Source organism: Halyomorpha halys, unplaced genomic scaffold (genome assembly GCF_000696795.3).
Source record: "Halyomorpha halys isolate HHAL.00 unplaced genomic scaffold, Hhal_1.1 Scaffold299.1, whole genome shotgun sequence".
In the NCBI taxonomy this organism is placed as follows: domain Eukaryota; kingdom Metazoa; phylum Arthropoda; class Insecta; order Hemiptera; family Pentatomidae; genus Halyomorpha; species Halyomorpha halys.
This window is the reverse complement of record NW_027107963.1, coordinates 268,410-292,241: the sequence shown is the minus strand read 5'-3', so window position 1 is coordinate 292,241 and position 23,832 is coordinate 268,410. Positions and strand designations below refer to the sequence as shown.

Below are 23,832 nucleotides of genomic sequence, written 5' to 3'. Positions count from 1 at the left end.
TAAACCTTCGAATTCCTCTCGTATCCAATCTTTACAATCAAAAATCCTTCGTAAAATCCTCAATGCTCCTTATTTTGTTACTAATAAAACCATCCACAAAGACCTAAATGTTCCTTATGTAACCGATCTAGCCCGAACCCGATATTATTCCTTCCATAATAAACTCCCTAACCACCCATACCCACTAGTTTCTAACCTTGCTTCCTCTTCCATCCCTGGCAATCCTCCGAGGCGCCTGAAAAGAAGATGGCCTCGTGACCTTATATAGTAAACTGTTTTTAGAGTTCTACTACACGGTAGTTTCTCTTCATCTTGTATCATATCATTATGTCATTATGATCAAATTTACTTGTTGTATTTTTTATACAGTTGTAAGTATCAATAAATAAATAAAAAAAACAAAAAAAAACTTAAGTTCCATATTTCTTCAAATTTGCAGTTTAGTTTTCCTTCTTATTTAATGACACTTTATATGTTTATTTTGTTCGAAAATATTTGTTGGAAAGCGAAAATCAAGTCCATGTGAATCATTATTAAGTATCAAAATAAGACTCAACAAAATCAATATTGAAATTTTAAAGCTTCTCTCAAGATAAAAATTTCCTAGTGCAATACTATCTCTATAGTAAAATCTGGCCTAATATGTTATCGACTGATTAAAGTTTTTTGTTAAGAGTGTAAAGTATTCTTCATTTACTTTAATAAAACCGTTTATTTTTTTTTAATTTTACATAAAACATTTATATAATATATAATAAAAACATTATATTTTATCCAATGTTTGACTACCTACAATTTTTGATTCCTGAATCAGTGATTATTCTAACAATCAGAAACTCTCAAAAATAAGCAATATTGATAAAATAATTCAGGATTATATAAATATATGTCAATTATAATCAAGATTCGGGTATAATAATAAACTATGTTTGCAATTTATAAAAACATAAAATTATAATGTACCAATTCTTTTTGCTAAGTAATAATCATTTCTAAATTTTAATCGATTAATCCTAGATCTAATATATAAAAATGAACATTTGTTTGTTGGTACTTTATGCACTGCCATACCGTTTATCCAATTGTGGCAGGGCTTTTTGGTAAATATAGAGGATTTTGCCCGAAAGATTATGACCGATTCTTTCGGTAATAAAAAAATTATTAACAAAATTAATATTTTGGAGGAGTAGCTCGAAAGTTATAATTTTTTTTCATGGCTATTATATGCCTATCGTTTGTATCTTTCTGAAGAATAAGAAAAATATTACTAAAAATTTAAAAAAAATAAGGATTTCAGTAAAGTAGGTCAACAAATTTTTTTTTTTTGGAAAAAGAAAATCATATTTGTTTTTAGCGTCGTCTGACACCCTCAAATAACATTTTTCAAAGAAATTAAAAATTAGAAATTATTATATAATCGTTCTTAACTCCACTCAAAGTCATTCAATTTCTGCCTTAAAACAACCGTTGGAAACAAAATTTAGATTTAATGCTCTACAATGGTGAAATATTAGTCTCAAGTAAAGAAAAACTTTTCAAACGTTTCATTTTATATCTCTGGTTCTAATTTGTTTAATTAGATAACGTTTGTGCCCTTTGGTACAGTTTGTATAGCCCTAAACCACGGCCAAGTTTGGTGTAGATTGGTTGAGTCATGTTGAAGTTAATTCTATTTTTTACTTTCTTTTTTTTCAAAAGAAAACAAAATTTCCTATACAGGGCGAAAATTTTAGGCCAAAAACATTTAGTATCCGATTTTCTTCAAAAATTCGTATTTATTAAGAGTTTACCGAGGTGCTAAAAACGAAAATCAATTTTGTTTCACTCCTAAAAAATCTTTTACCACACTTCGATGGGTGAGTCATGAATTTGTTTCAATACTGTACCAATATTAAAGCACAGTGAGGGTTATTATATAAAAGCTATCCATATTTTATGTAATCTATAAATAAAACTATCATAGATAGTCAAATTGTCTAAAATAATGAGACAAGTATCCTAAATTGAACCAGCATTAACTATTTATTATACAGTGAAGTTAGTTATTACCATTTATGTTACCTTAGTTACCATCTTATCACTTCATCTATATATTAATTTATATCAAAATTTCAATCATGTACAATTAATCTATGTACATCTTTAAATATAGCAATAGCCGAAGTATTGCCGAGTCTGCTAGTATTTTATATTTTTCTGTTCTCTTTTTAATTTTGTGAGATCTCGCCAATGAAACAGTTTTAAAAAATTGAGGGTGCAAATACTTTTTGCCAACAAAATATTTTTAATAATAACTATATCCAAATATAAAAATAAATATATTGCAGAAATTATAAGCTACTCACAAACATAAATATACGAGCGTCATGTTCTCTGCTAAATAAAACTTGAAACTATCTCTGAAAAGTAAGAAATCATTCATATATAACACTCAGTTTAAATAATTATTAATGTTGTTCAACATAATAAAATGAGGAATAAATATATTATTTTGTTCTAAAGAAGTTAAAAAATATTTTTTTTGTACATATCATTCCAATAACAATCATCCTATGACAAAGTTTAATTATGTTTTTAATGAAATCTAATTTGCTAACATAAAATGCATATAAAATTATGCTTGCTTTAGAAATTATATTTACATGATTACTGATAAATACATGTTAAATAATGTATTCACGTCACCAGAACGTTATTAGATGTAACAATTTGGTATTAAAAATATATAAATAGAAATTTATGTTTGCTGTATGTTTGTAGGGATTGTGGGAGTGGGTAGCTCATTAGTAAGCCACTGTGTTATCTAATGAGCTACCCTTAATTAGGTAAAAATCTGGCGGTGGAACGTGATTCTGACCAAATCACCTCCTTGCACAACCGATGGTCTAGTAACGATACTTCTTTACAAGGTACTGCACCCCTAACCTTTCATGGGTACAGCTGTACAAATTTAATTATAAATCTTTTATATATGTAGTGATATGAGAGCCGTAGTGATATCTGATTTTGAAGTATCTATTATTGTAGTGTTATATGTTGTGATCAGGTGATATCTATCTGAACGAAATTCGATCTGAACGATTTCATTGATTTGCTAAAAATTTATCAATATATGTATCTGTAGTCATTAGTAGAGACCTTAGTTTCGTGCGATTGCATCCTATTAGCTTCAAATTTCACTAAATCCCTACAGAAATTAGAGTCCAGGATAAGACATTCAAATAATACTAATTTTATTTTGCACGTTATGTGTTATTCCAGAATTTTGCACGTTTTGTGTTTTCCTGCAAAAAATAGTACGTCTTACTCTTGGCTAAATTTTGATTTTAGTTTCATGATATTTGATGCTTAAAGTAAATTTCTCTTTTAGGTGTACATAATTAAAGCTTTAGGTGTATGTTTGCTAGTATTTATTCATTTTGATTTCACGTTATTATCGTTTTCCTTATCTAATTTATAGTTTGAAATAGACAAATTTAAGGTAAAGTAATGCATAGATTAAAACATGAACAATGGAATTCAACCGGCAAAAAACAAAACAATTAACACACAAGTAACGAATGTTCTTGGGATTTTATGCACTACTTCATAAAATTCCAAGAACATTCGTTTCGGGTAAATATGAAAAAGTCTCTCTGGAATAAGCTTGTTATATAGAAAACATCCAGTGCTATTGTTTTTAATTTGAAATCTCACTTCGAATCTAGCCTATCATTCTGGCTTTGTTGTGAATAATAAGAATTTCAATTTTTTTTTGTTTTTGCTTCTTTTATATTATATCATATTAGCTATGTATATCATTTTAAATAAAAATCAAACCAATATCAACTTATCTAATCAATATGAATATACTTATACATTTTTTATCAAACCTTTTTAAAGTTTTTCAACATTGACTTATTACTTTTTAGTTTTTTTATTAGTGGTATATATATGCGAAGGTAAATATACAATTAATTAAACAGCTAAGCGGAACAACATGCTGGGGAAATTTAAAAAGCAAATATTTTAAAATATTTCTTTCAACATTGTGCATTGCATGTATTTGTATAAAACTTAATACTGAAATATATTCAAAAAATGAATTCCAGCTTTCATAATAGGAATATAAAATCATTTCATACAATTAGCTACCTCGTCATGGACAAATGTTTAGGTTTTCAATCAGACTAGTTTAGTTTTTATGTATGTATGCATGCATTTGGAGAATATTTAGTGAGTTTAATTTTATTCAAACAAGGTTAAGTAAGCTTTCATTAATATTATAAATTAATGAAATAAATAAATAACAATAAAGTTGATTATTGAAGAATTGGGTTTTTTTTTGTACATTTTGAGTTTTTACTGCACGTTTTTCGGTATTTTACTGGAGAAAAATCCGGTATCTTGTTTTTAGTTTCTATAATTTATTAGTTATCCTTAGTGCTGTGCTCCATGGTACATGGATAATAAATTTTCCATAACCAATTAAATTTCATTGACTGAATTACATTTACAAAAAGCATTTTAAGTTTGAAAAGAAATAAAATTAGTTTCCATAACAAACTAAAAATAAAAATAAAATAATATGTTTTATTGATATTAAATAATACTCACAAACAAAAAAACAATAGCAGATTAAGCAAAAAATAAAACAGCTGACAGGATAGCAGACCAAAAGTTTTAAAAACAAATTCTCTTCTCATCTGTTCCTTATCAAGAGTCATTTGTTCTTCGAGAGCACTTACTCTTTTCCTCATTATTCTTTCTAACCCCTAAACATGGAATCATATTAATTTCAAATGAAAATAAGTTGATATTACATTTATATGAAATACTCATTTACATAGACTTGGCATTGGAAGAATACATAACCTTTTGTTTTTAATCTTCCATTTGTCAATAAAAGCTTCATGGTGAAAAGCAGCGATCAATATATATTTATTTATTTCCTGCTGAATTCCTTAGATTGTGATTTCAAAATCTAATCCCAACATATTAATCAGCTATGGAAATAAAATGAAAAATTGAAAGTATCGCAGACTCTCCTGTATTTTAGTTACTTAGATGATTACTGGACTTATCACGACTGTAGACTAGTTCCTTACGAAATGAAGTTTCCATACTGAGAGGATTTACGGTTAGTTCCCGTAAAACTCATCCTGTCAATTAGTCTTCTAACCAATTGCTTTATCTACTCAACACGCATTGATGTACAATATCTCAAATCCTTAATTGAAGTAACAACTAATTAATTATTCACAGCCACCTCAACATATATTAGGGGTATGACAACCATTTTATATTTGCACCTGTTCGTGCAAGAATTGAATGGACATTATATCTCATTCTTATGTCTGAATGCCTGCTGAAATTCATTTTGGTTTCATATTCATTCAGACTCTACACATTTACGTTTGTTCTTCTTGTTCCTCACACGTTTCGAATAATCAACATCATTGCTTTTACTGGTGCAACAGTAAAGTAATAGTCAGATTCAATGCTGGTGCCTTTGAACAACTTTACAACCTGAAGGCTATATATATAATCTTGCGCTCATCAGAATGTGGTTTATTTGATTTTCGGTAATCCCATCATTCCAGTGTCAGGTAGCAAGTGCTTCCTATAGCAACTTGAATGCTGCGGAGTTGATTTATTTTGTCTTGTATTCTATAAGATGCGAAATTGGGCATTACAGCCGAACTCCCAATATTATTATACATTAGTCACTTAAAATCCAAAGCTATAGTTGTCCATACATCTCTCAAGTGGACTTTAAAAATCATCTTAGTCTTTTTCTTCAGATGGTTCAGTGGAGGAATGGATTCTTACAATTGTAAGGTTATGAAAGATAGAATTTCCTCGGAATAACTCGGCAAAACCAATAAACATTTGTGACATTCTTTTACTGATGTTAAAACCAGTAGCAAAAGTATTTATATGGCTGTCATAGGCGAAAATGTTTTTAAATGTCTATCGTCTAGTCAGTTCATTTCCTGAACAGCAGAAATGTTGGTTTTATGCATATCTAGTTGTATTACGAGTAGAACCCTCAGCCTTTACAATTATTTGTTTTTATTGCGTACCGTCTGTAAGCAATTACTGCTGAAACTCGTTTTCCAAATACAATTCAATCGTATCATTCTAAATTGGCAAAAAATGAGTTATTGAGATCAGATTAATTAGAGCAACTTTAATTGGATTCGTTGGACTTTTTTTTTTTATTAAAAATGTTCATAGTCAAACTTACAGGGCTGTGTTCATTTTTTATCTTTCAATGCAATATTATCATTTTATATCTGTCCAAATTTCATTTTCATAATTAAATGCTACATAATATAATCCTACACGGCCTATTCAAGTATTTGTGAGATGTGTCTAGAACTAAACGTTAAAAACATAAATAAGTAACCTTACATAAAACTTACTACTGTCCATTTGTTGTCATCAACATAGAGCTTATGATGCCTTCGCACATCCAAGGGCTGCATCAAATAAGCTTGTTTGCTCCCTTGCCTTGCTGGAATCGTTCGGTGGGAGTAATAACCAGGAACGTCGTGAACTATCATGATGAGTGTTATAATTAATAGTATTCTTAATAAATCATATGACCAACGTGTACACGGACAGCCGGAATGACAGTAAAACCAATGATGGACGTTCAGATTGATCGGTTATGTGTAAAACTGATGAATTACCGAAAAAACTTTGAAATGCGATCATTCAACACTTTAAGTGGAGAGGAGACTGCGAGTGCTTCTTTTATGCGTTTATTTCTCTTTATTGTTATAGGTGATTGGTTAAATAATGGCCGAAAAGCGTTTTGTTTTTTACGAATCGAAAGAAACATTGCGAATGATTCTAACTGTTCAGTATCTCATTTAGTATCCTTCGAATTAATAGTGGTAAACTGTTTGATAAATACCGCAGATGCAAGAAATGGCCGAAGGTAAGAAAAAAACAAGTAAGCTTGTGAGCATGCAAGTAGTTGAAGGTAGTAATGGCTGTTGAATGTCGATTCCCATTCAACACTTATACCTGCAGTTAATATTCCTAGTACATGTAAGGATACGTAACGTTTTATATAAAACTTTTAAAGATATTATTTACTCTAAGATTTCATGATTTGCATTCGTAAATTAATTTTGTTATTCTTATGATGTAAGGGGTTGTATTATATCTATGCGTAACTCAGAAATTGCACGATTGAATGACTAAGGATCACAAGACAATTAGAATTTTGTACAAGATGGTCCTTTGTTTCTCGATGCAGCTAATTCTTATGTTAGATCGTCTGAAACCATGATTCCAACACATATGTTGGATTTACGATGGTGGATGATGGTTCACATTCTGTACTATTTTAGATTCATAAATCTAAAATAGTACAGAATGTAAACTACATAAAACATTAAATAATAATTGTAGGATTGTTCAAAACTACTTTACTGAAAATTTACATCAAATGGCTTGTCATATCCATGCCATAAGCTCAAGGAAGTAAACCTGATGAATTTTTATTTTATTTTTCATTCAATAGAATTTAATTCATATGTGTGTGATATCTAGTAATGCCATAAGAACTCAATAAAGAGTCTATATTGTACAAATCGTATTTTTATTTCTTGCTATCGAGATGTTCAAGCAGAGCTTTATAAAATCTATGCAAAAAACTGTTGGCGGATTAGAAAATTCGAGAAGAAAAATGTAGAAATTAAGACCTTACTTTGTAGCGACATTGTCTATAAGCATACGGAAGACCTTTAACCTCCATCGATTTCCACTAGAGAACACTACCCATGTTTGTTCAAATATATCATACAAAAGAATATACTGATTCAAGGTAAAGCAATTTCTTAAGGTCATGCCTCTTACTGGCCTTTTCATTCTTGACAGATTGATTACCCCAAGGCTACGAGTATATAAGGGTACCTCTTGGGAAAGAGCTAATAAACACATTTAGATACAGTATATTCTTCCACCTTTTTTTGACAAACTGATGTGTTTTATATCACGCTAGTTCTTGATGGTCACCTCCTCTGTCCTACAGCTTGTATTCCTATCGTAAAGACCAAAGGTTTGTACCCGTCGGTCTTGTCTGCCCCTTCGAGACTGCAGACGCGTACCCTGCAGAGCGAAATTTTCATTCTTTGAGAACTTTGGCTGGTACCCGTAAGACTCACCCTGTCCATTCTTTTCTTGACAGTTACCTAACCTGTATGAACAAGCAATGTCGAGTCCTTCTGCTATAGAGTACCTCGTATATTCAATTAGAGTTAGAACCATCACACACATCCACCTCGACAACCTCATTTATGTAGAAACAACGCCAGTTCCAATCTTAAAAGCAATCCATTAAAATCTGGAATATTTGGAGGAAATAAAGGGGCACTAATCAGTTGAAACGGTTTAACTTAATATTTTTATAACATATGTATTTACCAGTCATTTGTACAGATACACACAATGTATAAATGAGACAAAAACCTGATTAATAGGGTAATTTTGCAGAAGAGAAAAATAAAAATCTAACGCCAGCACTAAGCTGACGAACTACAAGTTTAATGTTGCAAAGCATTCAACTTAAACACAATTAAGTAAGTTCAGTTGCGAGAAAAGACGCCGGTGAGAAGATTGATTACCAAGTATGATGCCGTTTTTCAATTACAGGCGCTTTTTAAATATTGCTCTATCTTAAAGTCTCTCCTTCCCTATTATTTCAAAAGTAATATAGGGCCTTCGCTCTCCGAGGGTTTAGCGGGGCGGGTCCGGCGGGGAAGGATAGCCGTTTTTTAGAGTTATGATCTCCTATTGTGAGATTGTGACATGTCATTCATCGACCAACCTACTCGCCATTGAATACCATTTGGGTATTCTCTTTTGTTATTAGCTTATATTTAAAAATATAAGATAAAATATATAAGACTAATATTTAAAAACATAAGACAGAGCAAAAACTAAATATACAGAAAATGAATTTTGAAAGAGGACTATAAAGCTTTTTGAACATTTTTTGATTGACCATACTATGTAATTAGATTTATAAAACAAAATAAACATAAAGAATTTACTTGTCGCTCCTAAGTTTACAGCAAGAGTTGGAAGATTAGGCAGAATAATGACACATTAGAATCAAGAATGAGGTGGAAAGAAGATACTATTTTCATAGAAGCACATGCTAACCAAAATAACTTTAATTTCGACATCATTGCATTTTTTAACTTAATTTATACGGTACTACTACATTTCAGTTATTGCTAAAATGGAAACTAGAATGTATAGATCTTGCATACCTCTTTCCAGTTTACTATCTCCGACTCCCATTGAAGTAATATATCGATAGGAAACGTTGCGTTCACTCCTTGTGACAGCTTCAATAATTGTGTTTCGGGAGTTATGTTATATTAAACTTCATTGAAACATTTATAATCTGAAATCATAAAATGGCATTACATTCCGCTATAAAGGGGAAGCTTTTAGCAGTGATTGGAGATGAGGTATTTCAATGGTTTTAGAATATTCTAACTGGAAATATATAAACTTCAGAAGTGGGCGTTGCCCATAATTTTAACAATATGTGTTTTAGGATACCTGTGTTGGTTTTCTTTTGGGCGGCGTTGGTGAAATAAACAAAAATAGGCATACGAATTTCATGGTTGTTGATAAAAGTAATTTATTTAACCCATTTTTGGAATTTAAAATTTTAATCTCATTGTTAATATTCATGTTTATTGTTATTAGATTCAAGTGTGGGAGAAATTGAAGATACTTTTAAACGCTTTTTAAAACGAGATGATATTGATATAATTTTAATCAACCAGAATGTAAGAATTGATTATATTTAATCCTGTATATTTTGTTTAATGATGAATTCATCCTAATGTTACTGGTTGTAATATGTTAAGATTGCAGAGATGATTAGACATGTTATTGATGCTCACATCCACCCAATTCCTGCAATTTTAGAAATTCCTTCAAAAGATCATCCTTATGATGCCAACAAGGATTCTATACTGCGTAGAGCCAAGGTAAGTTGGATGTCATAAATTTTATTACATCATAGGATTCAAATAGTATTGTAGGAAATTGATTATTCAAATTATATGTATTAATTAAATTTTTATTCATCTGTTTTTATAAAATTTGTTAATTTCTTTAGGGTATGTTCAATCCAGAAGACATGCTCTAATCATGCTGCAATGCCCTGGAGAATTATCACTCGCCAAACACTTTACTACTGAAAAGTAGAAAGAAGAAAATAATAAAATTTAAAATAATTAAGTGGTTATGATTACTGTGGAGTATTAATGGAATAAAAACTGTTTAGTTTGTTAGATTATCAAGATATCATTTATGTACAGTGTATAGATATCCTATATGTAAAGATCTTTCCAAAATTTTGATGATTTGTTCCATAATATTAGCATTATAATGGTGAAAATATAGGTAGGTAGTTTATTTTATGAACAAAAGAAGTTTAATTTCATTGTATATATAACCTTCACATTTACTAATTCATATGTTTATTAAATTGTTTCAAATAAATTATAAAAAATAAATGTTTCCCTTTATATTTGTCTATAGCTTTCTTCCTTCCCCTCTTCAAATTATTAATTACAACTTTTGCTAATGTTAATGATTGTTTATAGAACTATTTATCCAACATCGAACTTCTCTTTTAATTAATATTAGGTACTGAAGTCCCAAACTCTTTGAACCTATTTTTTTTTCAGCTGAGTCTCCCAAATATATTGATATTTGGGTCAGAAAATGCTATATTTGAATTTAATTTATACTAGACTTGAATTTTCATCTCTAAAATTATTGCACAATCCATTAATGATAAACTTAGAATTATTTACAAATAAATTAGATATGAAGATCTGTTTACTGATGCAGACCAGAGTTAATACCTTTTTATTGTAATTCCAGAGAATATTAATTGCCTCTGTTTCATGTTTTTTATTGAGGAATTCATTCTGCTCCAACAAATCATTTCTTTAGGTTAATGGCAGTTACAAAGGATGTGGAGGTTTCTGGTTAATTAAGACAGTCAACAGGTTCAACTTCTCGTCAGGACATATAAAGTTCTAATCAGTTTACCTGCAAATACATTGAATGTTCATCGATGAGTTAAAATTCACCTCATGAAAGAAGGAGTATATTTTGTAAACTTTGTTTTAATTTGTTCCTTCAGTAGCATCATCTACTCAATCCTTACATATATTGTTTTGTTTTTTTATATTATATGAAAGGGTTTTAGCTAACTATCCAAATCCAAAGTTGAAAAACAACATATATATTTTAAAGAAATGACTTTTAAAGTTTCCCATGATGAACCACTTGTATTTTTCATTGATCTATTATGTAATGTCTATCTGATTTAAAGTAAACAAGTCCTCGAGTATTCCATAACTGGCCTTAAATTAAAAAAATAAATATCTAGTATAAATTCTGTACTGAAAATGGAAGTGGTCATCAGATAATTTTTTATTTAAGCTTAGGACCTTCTTTTGATACAATATTGACATAAATAATAAATTTACTTTTATCAATTAAAAGTTAAAACATAATAAAAAATTCAACTAGATTTAAAAACTTTCTGTCCTGCTGGTTCATATGAACAAATCAAGCAACATTTTTAGGGTAAAATAAAAATTAAAACATAATCGATTATTATATTTTACTATTAAATTACACACCAAACAGTAAATATAAGTATAATACACAATCACATGAAAATATTGTTACTTCATAGGTAGTAACATCCATAGAATAAGTATTTATCTAAAACTAATTAGTTTCATATTTTTATAAATTATATTACTTCTAAATATTTTTCAAAATTAAAATAAAAAAATTCAATAATAACTGAATATCACATCTTATATCATTGAGTGGTTATTGACAACTTATATCACAGACAAAAATAAATATCAATATCGAGACATTTCACAAAAAAATAATTCAATACAAAAATATCTGGATAGCACAAACTCTATTATTGCATTACTCATTTATGTTGATTAAATGCTTTGGACACCTGCGTCATACTACATGGCACATAATGAAAGCTTTATGTACAAGTAATGTATGAATAACATACATATCAAATGGAGGGTTACCAAATAAATGAAGCAAGGTAATACTACCAATATTAGTCAAGAGAAAGAAAAAAAAAACAACTAAAACTGGGCAGATTCTGCAATTTGAAAAGTTTCTATAAATAGATAAAATGGGAATTCACAATGTTTTTCTTAAAATTAATATTTAACAGTGACATTTTTACATTAGTAATAGCATAATTAAACTTGGAACTTATTTGGCATCAACTTAAGTACTTTGCACTTTTTACAGTCATACCGTTAATACTATAACTAGATTATCATAGTCACAATCAATATATTAGGAAAAAAATATAGAAACTGAATATATAACTCTTACAATGCACTCGATAGTTTACATACATTTATAAAGAAATAAAACAAAATACATTTTTCCATCCAGTTATTAGTTTTAGAAACCAGTTAAATCATTCCTTGAAACTATATTTGATAACGCTATCATTGTTTTAAGAGGCTTTATAAACTAAGTCTAATAACATACTTGATCAATTGATCATTTTATAGCTCTTATTAATGTGAATTGATTTTTTTTTTTCAAATTTCATTAACTACACAGTACATTATTAATAAGAGGGTTTAAATTAAATTTTGTCATTTATTTAGTAATTATAGTACTGATTAATAAAAATTGTCAATTTTTTTTTTTATTTAGAATAGGATTCATGGTAAATTAATTTAAATAAGTAATAAAACAAATCGGAAAGTTAAACTTATTCAGTTTAATTAGAATAGATTAGTTCAAAATAATATATAATAATTTAAATCAAGCTAAGTTAAAGTGGATCTGCATACTATCAAAGAATATGACAATGTAAATGAATCATCATACCTTTAGAAATAAAAAACATAAAAGAATGATGTAGAAAAAGTTATAAAAACATAAATAGTATAAGGGTCATTCTCTCAACAATGTACAATTTGTGTCCCTGACTGATTGCAGGTCTTTACTATTAATATATGAATATAAAAAAAGTCTTTATTTAGAGGAAGGACCGTACTACAAACACACTCACTTAAATTAGTCGTATTATTACAGTAACAGGTAATAAAAAATTCTCAAAGTTTGATTTCCTCAAAACCCTGGAGTGTCTCAGGGTAAACTTTTACATATTAGAGGTCTCCTATCAATGACGTGAATAGAGACACAGAAAAATTGAGGTGGGACTTTTGACAAGAATACTCATAACACTAAGTACTTTAAGGAGAATGAATTTATCTTCACCATTTAGATTTGACATCATAATAAATGTCAACATCACAACCCTGGAACGTTTGAAAACTCGGACAATTCTAAATAACATACATTAATAGAAAAAATGGTTTGGTTTAAAACACATATATTATGTTGGATATTCCCAACAAATCCATCTGTAACCTCCTATATTTTGATAGCTCATTTGTTTTCACCTGGTTAGCAACCAATTGTTGGGATTCATGAGCGTCTCCATCTGTTTCCTCACAACCCTGGTAAATTTTCTCTAACCTCGGGGAGTTGGTTAAAACCTAATTATCCAACGAACTTACACATCATGAGGAGTTATAATCATTATTTCGATTCCTGAATGCTGCAAACCATGAGCCCTTTAGTTGAAAAACCTCACGACCCTGAAGTGCAAACGCTTCCATAGCTTAGAACATTTCAGTTAATAGTTTTATTCTCATTATTTATTATTATATTTTAGGTAACTTCAAAGTATAAATAATTATATTCATTTTTTTTTGTTTTACGGGAATAAAGTATATAGTTTGGGGTATGCACAGTAACGATAAAAAAGCTAAAAACCCTTTAATTCAAATAAATTTAACGTTTTGTTAACGCCATGTTTAATAATTATGTTGTAAATAGTATTTACTTAGTATTAGTATTTAATTCAATTATATTTATTTTTATTTGTGTTATTTCCGTTACGATTTTCATTTATTTAAAAAGAGACATATATATTTTATATTTGTATTAAAATAATTCAGTAAGAGAAACCATTGATAAGGTTGTTAAACCATTGCTAAGGCATCGCCTAGCAACAAGCCGACAATCTACAATTTAAAATCAGTTGATGCTAATTAGTCATCGATCTAGACGACCAGAATAAATTCCATTCGACTGGAATAAATTCCAGTTTTACTGAAAAATTTAATGTTTTAGTTATGAAGTCAGTTGGCTTTTTAAAAAGTTATGACTTTTCATCATACAGTTTGATGATTTTTGAGATATTAAGACTGTTAGTATATTAAGATATTATGGATTTTCCGTTATTTCCTTACAACCTTGGAATCAATTTTTTTTTTAAATTGATCTAATGTAAAAACTAGGAATTTCTATGACGGCCTTTTCATAAAAAGGTAGGAAACAAAATTTAATTAAAAAAATCAATGAAAATTTCTTACTTTTTTAATGGTAGAAAATGCAGTACTTGTAGAGAATGACCCATAACAACAAAAGACAGGATTCTCAAAAGAGTTAGAAATAGTATACTTATTATAATAGTATTGAACAATATAAAACCTTGGGAAAAAAATATAAAAATAAAAAAATATAAAATTTTTTGATATTGATCAAAAACAATAGAAAAGAAAACTTCTGATAAATATGAAAAATATTTATCATCAACAATTTTATTAAATACTTATTTTTGTATTGCTTTATTGAATTTTGATTTGATATGAGTTTTTTTATTTCCAAATCAGGATTGTTTTCTAACATACCAAAGGCCCCACAGTAGATTATTATATTTTTTAATAGTAAGAATTTGAATAATATTTGTTAGTTAAGTTATCTCAGCACCCATTGGTCAATTGTTTAATTAATATGGAATAAGTATAAAATTTATTTAAAAAATTAATTGCTCAATTTATTAAAACACTTATGGAAAGTTTTACCTACTAAAAAATTAAATTCTATGTAAAACATTTTTGTCAGATTATCTACAATTTATTTAATTTTTGGTGTGAAAAAATTTCTAAGGCCTCATAAAAATCATCAACTAGCAACATTAGAGTATTTTATATATTTGTATAGTAATAATTATCTGATCGAAGATCAATGTTTTTTAAATAATCAATTCAAAAGTGTGCTACTCGAAGACATGGTGGGCGGGCAAAAGCTATAAATTAAAAAATGTAAAAATCATAAAAATTTAATTAATTATAATTAGTTGATAACTGATACTAATTCAAAGCTAAAAGGAATGCTATTTGAAATATTAACCTTGAAGTTCAGCAAGATCAAGAGCAGTTAACTAAAAAATAAATTAAAAATACAGAAATACTGCAGTATTTATATAGTAATATTACTAAGTATAGTACTCAATGTTGAAACAAATCCCCGTACATAGTCAATATTATTCTGACATATATTAACCATTAGAGGTTATGTTGTAACAAAAATATTGACACATACTATAAACCATATAAGGAGAACTATCACCACAATAGGCAATTATATCATGCTATTAATGAAACTTAAAAAATAGATAATTAATTTTTACCAGTAGTCTGGAACAGGGAGTTTTGATAGTACATTCTCTCTTCCATACACCCTAGTAATATTCCTTAACTGATAAAAAATATAATATAATGTTTATAGATTATATTTTATAAATGAATAAATAAATCCACTTATGTGTTTTTCTTTTTTATTATTTGGTACTGTCCTATTTAGGTCAACATGAGAAAGTTAAGGATTGTTTATTGGTTCTACTTTGAGGCAGTACAACTAATCCTTATTTATTTAGTTCGCACCTCCCAGAACAATTTTAAATACATAGTTTTAAAAATTTTAAAAAGAAACTTTTTAGAAGACCTATGTGTTAGCATTGGGAATATTGCAATCTTAGCCAAAAATATTCTGGGCTGTTAGAGCATCCTACAGCATCACCTGCATGATAATTAGTTGAGAGTGTTTAATATTATTAATTTTTTTTTTTTTTTTAAACCTATTTAATGGTTTTTAACTTATTTATTTCTTTTGAACTTATTGTTCTCTTTCTGGCTTATTTATTTATTTTGAACTAATTTATTAGTTTTAAACCTATTTATTTGTTGACGACATTATTTCTTAATATTATTTTATTTCTACATTTTCATTTATTTATAATGTATTCTAATTACTTATTTGTGTGTGTGCTTACTCAAAGTATTGACATTAAATGAGTCTAAAAAATTTAAATAAAACTTTTGTAATGAATGCAATATTTGCGGCAGATCACCGGAAAAGAGGAATATGAGATATGAGGGAAAGGGATATACAGATGGAATAAAATGCAGAATTAATAACAAAACAAAAAGGAAAAAAAATACAAAGGAACAAAAAATAAATAAAAATTTAATATAATTTAGGTATAAGAAAAGGAACACTGCATTGCGTTATAAATATTGTATCATTATATTTTCTCGTATGATCAATTAGTAGCTGTGTATTACAAAAACCCACTGCATTTGGGTAGTATTGTACCATGAAACTTACTTAAGTAGCAGAATAAAGGTCGGATAAATAACCAGTATCCGACATCATGCAATACTGACATAATGAAGGAAATGGTAGGTTTGATGTAATTTTAAATAATATTAAACAATTTTGGTTAAATATAAAAAAAAAATAGGGAGGTCAATAAAATAAAATATACTGACTTTGTTTTTTTAATTTTAAAACTTCTGCATCAATCTTCAGGCATTTCGATTAGGGAAGGGAAGGAAATAATAGAAGTATGTATCTTCAGGTATTTCAATACGGGAAGTAAAGGAAATAATAGTACATGAAGGTTGTTGACTAGAATAGAACAGTATCTTTTTTTTTTTTTTGTTTAACTAAAGAAACATATAATCATGTACGTCTGGGTTGATAACCTTATAGATCCACTTAGTCATCATTTCCATGAGGGAATCGATGACTAACAATTTATAACTAGGCATAATTAAAATACTTGCATCTAAATTGGTTTTCTCGTAATCCTTTGAATCATGGAAGAAACCATTACTTTAAAATATTTTAAATAAAAAGTGTCTGTCCAGAAAAAATTTGGTAACCTGATGTTACAACAGTGGTTAGTATATCAACTAGCCGCTGGTTTTCATTGGATGAAACTGAGTGCACAATAACAACTCCTTTACGTAGTTTCTCATAGTTATGAGCCATCTTACGGGAGTTTCGATGAAGATTATAGACAGAAACTCCCTGAAGCCCTTCTACTGACCCATGTTCAATGACATGAATTATCAATCCCTAAAATAAAAAATAACAATGATCATAATATAATTAAAAATACAAAGAAAGGCCATAAAATTACCAAAAAAAAAAAAAAGTTAATAATATCTGAAAGAATTATTGATAATTTACAATTAATTTCTATATAAACAACATAATATAAGAAAATTTAAAACAAGCTAAAATATTCGACACTTAACTGATCAATAACTATGTTCACTTTCCAACAATAATGCCAATGCTAAAACATTATGAGTAAACATAAAGAAAACAATGAACTTGTTTCTTTATGTATAAAATTTTCTAGACCATAATGTTTGAAGGAGTGGCAGCAGATGCCAGGTCTATCTTGGGAATCCGCAATTGGAGAGCAGCGGCAACCATTAGAGAGGATTGGTGAACAAAGTTGTGGTAGGCCTTGACTCTACAAGAGTTTTAGTGCCACAGATGATGATGATGATAATGTTTGAAGCCATTTTTCATAAAGCAATATGAAATACTATCATTTGAAAACCTCATCTCAACCAAATTTGATATCAACTGCCTAAGGAGAGTTTTAGGCAGACTTACAGAAAACAATATTGTATTTGTTTAATATTTTCCTCACCTTATCTTTTAATATTTACACCAACAACAAAATATTAATAAACTCAATCAAAAATCAAAAACGACTTACGTATCGAGACAATTAGACACAACATAATCAAAATTATAAATAGAAATATTAAAATTTCATTACAATGGGTTAAAAGTCACAGAGGGATCTACGGTAATGAAAGAGACAGATGCTGAGAACTTTTGACTAAAGGACGACCCCTTCACAAGTACATAACATCTCAAAACTATAGCAAAATAAAAAGTACACATCACAAACTGGCTCAACTACTGACAGAGCATGGACCATCTAAACACTACTTTAAAAGATTTCATATAACAAACACTGATTTCTGCAACCATTTACTTTTCTGTTGCACCTCATACGAACAACAAAGATTCAATTTAATAAAAACCTGCACACCACACGGAGCTACATGGCCACTTAAGCATTCTAAAATCTTTGAAAAATACAAAAAAGAGCTGGTGCACTTCATCTCTAATATAGGTTTAACTCAAATATTATTATCATACGTAGTCCGTTCAATAGTGAAGTATAATAAATCAAATGACAATATATATAGTAAAATGAATGTATGTACCTCCATTGTACCTCTTATATAACAGTATGTTAAACTTAATTTATTATGTTTTCTTCTAGTTTAATATTTAATTCCTACATATATACTGTTTTTATTTTTAATATTCATATACTTTTAATTCTTATTATTTATTGTATTTTATTTCATATCTTTTTTTTATTCTCTTATCTTTTAATATTCTCAATTAATTAGTTGCTTTCCTCTAACCTCATGTTTTAATTTCATCATTTTAGTTATTATAAATTAATGGAAATAACACTATACCTGTTTATCAAGATCAATTAGGGATGCAAAATCAAGAAGATGGAGATCTTGTTGTATTTCTCTACTATGAAAAAGTATGACAATATTATAGGTTTTATCCAAATTCTTAGAAGAAGGATCGCCAACAACTACCTCAAGGCTTCCTACTTTACCATGAAGAGAATCACTAAGTAATCTTACAGCTTCATTTTCTTCATCCGTTATTATACAAACATCTGTAGTTTTTTCTATAACAATCAAATTCAATTCAACTGATAAAATTAAAATAAACAATAAAATCAGGGTCTTGGGTATAAATTTGTGTAGGAGTAAATTTAGGTGACTCAGGTAAATTTTACTTCCTAAGGATTTATAGTAAAAAAGTAGCAACATAAGTTAAATAAATAAATTTTTAAAAAATACAACAATCTATGAAAATAAATATTGTAAAAAGGGGTGGGAATGGCCAAAATTTAGGTTTTCTATTACTGTACATATACTCTTAGACTTCAAAAATGTTAATTACAAAAAATCTTTTAAACTTACCAAAATATTAATTTGATTTTCTCATTACATGTTTTTTTATATCTGGCTAAAATATACAATTACATGATATAACATATGTACATGATGAGAGCCTAAATAAAAAAATATTGGGACACTTAAAGAATTTAAACACTTTATTTTTATTTGAACATTATACAAGATATACTTTTTAGCCAATTTTTATTAAAATTTAATTTTTTACTATTAATTTTTTTTTTTAAAGATTCCTCAAATCATTTTAGATCAATATTTCAAAGGTAAATTAGGACCATTCCTAAATCAGTGTTTAGGGGGCAGGTGGTCTAGAAAGCCATCCCTTTTATTATTTTTGGTGTTATAATCTGCCCATACTGTTATATAATTTTAGCCAATTTTTAATGTTGCTCGATTTAACTAATATCACACGTAAATTACATTAAAATTACAAATAATAATTTTAATTAGATAGAAGTGATGAGGAGAAACTCTATCAGAACCTGAGTACTACCATAACTTGTTTATCATATAATAAATGAAAACCAGAAGCTATAACCTAATTCTTCAGGAATATAAATTGAAAAAGAAGTTTAATAAGAAAGAATAAAAGTTTTAATAAGAAAGGATATGAACAAAAACCAGTACAAAGTAAGCTGGAAAATATGAAGAATTTTTAATTTGCCCTCATTGAATCTAAGCCATCCTGATCCACTGATAGAGAATCATGCTATAAATAATAATGGTGGGAAATCAATTTGATTTTAATTTAATCATATTACTTTTTATAGCTTAAAAAGAATTAAGTATTTTATATATTTAAAGTATACCTCTAAGAAGTCCCTCTGCAAGGTATAAATCCTTCTTATGAGTCACTTTAAACAATTCTTCTTTTCCAGAAATAAGTTTAGCATTTATGCCACAATGAGATAGAACTAGCTGCAAACATTCAGTTCCATTATCAATTTCTTCATCTGAACACTGTAAAAAAGTAAACATTAAAACTATAAAAATATGATATAATAATATTTATGACCTTGAAATATAAAATATGATTTTGAAAGTTAAAATGTTAACTTACTAATTTATTGAAACAACTCATGCATAAAAAATTGATAGTTTCAAAACCTAGTTAATCATGTCATAGAGGATAAAGTTATGCCTCATAAGTGAACTATCAGTAAATTAAACTAACAGTCTAGAGAAAAACTAGTGAATGACTCTTCACAAAATAAAAGAATTAACAGATGTTGAACAATCAATTTCTTTAGTTCAAGAACACCTTGCTTTATTCTGTAATCAACAATTCATCATCAATAAACAGGAACTAAGTTAAACAATGAAATGTGGAATCCAACAGGAGCAAGATGAAATTATAAAATTAGAATCCAGAATTTAATAAATACAGAACATATATCATAACTTTTATTAAAACGGTTAAATAATTGCTTTGTACGATTCATCTGTGGGGTCCTCAGGGACGCCTCTGTCACCCGATTTTATGAAGAGTTGAAGTGGCTTTACCCCTACTTCTGCCGTAAATATTTTCTTGCTTGCTTCCTCTACCAATCCCCCCATCCATCGTACATCTCTCATATCCTTCAGTTTAAATTCTCGGTGCATTCCAGCAATACCCGCTCTCGTCCTTCAGACTTATATGTAACTGCCCACCGAACCGCAGCCTTTGATAGATTTCCCCTAATCCATTCCTCTTACCTATGGAATTCTATTCCCTCTTTTATTTGTAGTTCTAATATCCTTCTAATCTTTGAACCCTGTATCTTCGACAACCTAAATATGTATATTAGCAGAAATTGTACCTTTTCATTTATTAATTTTATTTTAATTGTATTAGATTTTTGTTTCTTTTTATTTACTACCAGAAGTATTGGTCATCATATGTTTTATGATGCGACAAATGATTTTATTTTATTTGTTCTATTCTTATTTTATATATTCTGTAAATTATTGTTGTTCATTTTTATCTTTTCAAATTCGTTATTTTATTATATTTTATAATTTCATTTTTATTTTGTATTTCACTCTAAGGCTCTAAAGCCTAATTTTGACGCCTGTAATATCATTCTAAAGGGATCAATCCCAGAATAAATAAAGAAGTTTATTATTATTATTATTATACCATAGATACTAGGAATTTTTAATTTTATAAAACATCGTTAGATTAAGGTTTCCAGGGCATGCTACACTTCTTGAGGCCAATCATTCTTGACTAACACCATAACTTTTTTAATAAATTAATTTTCAAGAAAATTATAAACTAACAATACAAGGCTGTACAATAATACAAGATTGGAGATTTCCATATTAGCTACAAATTAGTGAACTTTCTTTCTTTTTTTTTTTTTGTTTATAGCTCAATCAAATCATTCAAATATTACTTTCATATTTTTAAACTACAGAACAATATCTTTTATAAATTTAATATAAAGTTATTTTTCAATTAAAGCATTTTTCATGGGTCTAGGCTCATGTATATTGTTGATTAGATGTGAGCTGGCTTTGATTTTTAATACAGCGTGGGTTATGCTTGTGCTGTGTTCACTATTTAGTGGCTCTATAGCAAGGGCAGGATGATGGGATCTATTAAAAATTAGAAAGACAGTGAATGTCTAAAAAATAAAGATAATAATAATTTCAACTTTAGGACAACTGGATAAAAACTCATTAATAAATTAGTATCATACACAACATGCTATTACATATTGTTATACAAACCTAAAATAGATAAAATAAATTACAAAAATAGTCACAACACAAATAAAGAACATTTTGTTGGATGATTCCATACTATTCCTGTCACAAATGGGGACCACTAATTACTCGTATTAAGATTATAAAAACTATTGCATACAATAATTTCCAGCAACACAAAGCTTATCAACTTCATGATCCACTCCATCTAATATTTTCAACAAGAAAGGAAAGATCCTAATGTTGGTGAAGAATGGCATGCAATAAGCATCAAGAATACTAATCAAGAAGTACTACAGCATACAACATCATTAAAAACATAACAACAATTGTTTAATTTTGGACTAAAACAGAAACCATGCAAAAAAATTTAAGAACATCAATAATGCTAAACTTGGTGCGTAATATGATTCTGGAAGTAAACTAAAAAAATTACTTTGTTGTAAGCAGATATTAATAATGAAAACTGAAAGGCTTGAGGTGTTTCACTGGCTACGTGTTGGTTTCTAATCAATGCTTTTTCCATAGTAGATTCTTGATTTGTACTGAGGACAGTTGAAACTAATGGTCTAACAAAACCTGCAGCACCTACTGTTGAGGCTGCTTTAATCAAATCAGTTAATAAATCCACACACACAAAAGGACGGACACCGTCATGAACTATTACCACTTTAATTTCGGAGTCTGAAACCAAAATACTGTATAGTTAAATTTCAATAAGTTAGAGTAAAAAAAAACCTTTGAAATTGAATCTTTAAGTTTACTTCTGGATATAGACCAGTAATGACTACAAAAATGTAATATATAATACCTTTACACACACGCTGTAATTCCTGGAGGCCAGCTTTGATTGATCGATGCCGACTACTGCTTCCTGCTGTCAGCAAAATTTTTGGGCACTCACTAAGACCATACTCTTGCAAAATGTTTAAAACATGTTCCACATTATCCACTACAAGTGAGATCTTCTTCACATACTTTAATGATCTGAATTCTTCAACAGCATAAAGAAACAATGGTCGTCCCTTTAACAAATTTTAAGGTTACAGAAATTTTAAAAAATAGTTAACAAAACAAAATGAGCAGCTTACTATGAAATGAAGTTATAGAATAAGTCAGTTTAATAAAATAAGTGTGATAATTTCACTTCTGGGTCCTAATGAATTAAAGTTTTTATTGGATTAAACTATCTTTACCATAATCTTGATGTACTGTTTGGGTATGGAACCACCCATCCTCTCACTAGAACCTGCACAAGGCATTACAACTCCTACATCAAATTCCACCATCCTTCAAAGTTTTCTCAAGCAACTTTTCTTTTAATAATATTCGTTAGTTCAAAAAGGGTTAAAACTGAGAAATAGTTAGTGAACGCTGTAGGCAATGCAACAAAATCAATGTTCCTAAGAACCTTTGACATTTTGAAGCTGACAGCCGAATGTAAATATTATGGGAGGTAATATAACTGTTACTTTTATCTGTTTTTGTTTACACTTAATGCATATTGTTGTCAGCAACGAGTTTGTTGATTTTTTTTCATCTCAATCAAATTGAGGAAGATGGTGATGGAAAAAGAAGGCAGTTTATTATTTACCATGGTTACTTACCACAGTAAGGCATATGTTTCATTTTATTTTTTGAATGGACCAATTTGTTTTTATGTATTTTACTTATCCATATAAGGATCTCAGTAAGGTTTAGAACATGGCAAGTAATATTCTTAACTTAATATTTCAATGAGCACATTTATTGATTTTATTGTTATCAAGGAATGAATTAATATTTCAATTGATTAAATATTTTTAAATGTTCTTGGAAATTTCAACTACTTGTAGAAAGATCTTTTTATATATATATA

General features: G+C 28.5%; 4 protein-coding genes across 14 annotated transcripts in view; 2 read left to right on the top strand and 2 right to left on the bottom strand.

Moving 5' to 3' along the window:
- LOC106680926 (protein lifeguard 3) overlaps positions 1 to 9,408 on the bottom strand; it is a 16,721-nt gene extending 7,313 nt beyond the window's left edge. The window contains exons 1-4 of one of the 7 annotated variants that reach the window (XM_067046336.1): positions 9,273 to 9,408; positions 4,855 to 4,985; positions 4,597 to 4,754; positions 2,346 to 2,399 (exon numbers count right to left, since the gene is read on the bottom strand). In XM_067046336.1, coding sequence (XP_066902437.1) covers positions 2,346 to 2,399; positions 4,597 to 4,739 — 197 coding nt within the window. In that variant the 5' untranslated portion in view covers positions 4,740 to 4,754; positions 4,855 to 4,985; positions 9,273 to 9,408. The other 6 variants (XM_067046334.1, XM_067046337.1, XM_067046331.1 and 3 more) reach the window with 6 other exon arrangements.
- Positions 9,317 to 10,550, top strand: LOC106680927 (V-type proton ATPase subunit F 1). Its single transcript, XM_014420958.3, has 5 exons — positions 9,317 to 9,476; positions 9,566 to 9,647; positions 9,721 to 9,803; positions 9,885 to 10,007; positions 10,139 to 10,550. Exons 1-5 carry the CDS (start codon positions 9,423 to 9,425, stop codon positions 10,166 to 10,168), a joined length of 372 nt encoding a protein of 123 aa, XP_014276444.1. The 5' UTR covers positions 9,317 to 9,422; the 3' UTR covers positions 10,169 to 10,550.
- A 187-nt stretch (positions 10,551 to 10,737) lies between these two features.
- Positions 10,738 to 23,473, bottom strand: LOC106680924 (D-ribitol-5-phosphate cytidylyltransferase). Of its 3 annotated transcripts, XM_014420955.2 has the most exons (7): positions 23,171 to 23,473; positions 22,786 to 22,999; positions 22,411 to 22,658; positions 20,093 to 20,243; positions 18,765 to 18,991; positions 17,127 to 17,322; positions 10,739 to 11,082 (listed from the first exon to the last, which is right to left on the bottom strand). In XM_014420955.2, exons 1-7 carry the CDS (start codon positions 23,261 to 23,263, stop codon positions 11,042 to 11,044), a joined length of 1,170 nt encoding a protein of 389 aa, XP_014276441.1. In that variant the 5' UTR covers positions 23,264 to 23,473; the 3' UTR covers positions 10,739 to 11,041. The 3 variants fall into 3 exon arrangements, with proteins under 3 accessions (XP_014276442.1, XP_014276441.1, XP_024216228.1); XM_014420956.2 differs by lacking the exon at positions 17,127 to 17,322 and having other exon boundaries at positions 10,738 to 11,082; XM_024360460.2 differs by lacking the exon at positions 10,739 to 11,082 and having other exon boundaries at positions 11,710 to 17,322.
- Positions 23,412 to 23,832, top strand: part of LOC106680923 (meiosis-specific nuclear structural protein 1) — a 7,550-nt gene continuing 7,129 nt past the window's right edge. Inside the window, exon 1 of one of the 3 annotated variants that reach the window (XM_067046330.1) lies at positions 23,412 to 23,430. Coding sequence is in view for 1 of the 3 variants with exons in the window: in XM_014420954.2 (XP_014276440.1) it covers positions 23,679 to 23,681 (3 nt within the window). In the remaining 2 variants the exon portion in view is untranslated. The other 2 variants (XM_067046329.1, XM_014420954.2) reach the window with 2 other exon arrangements.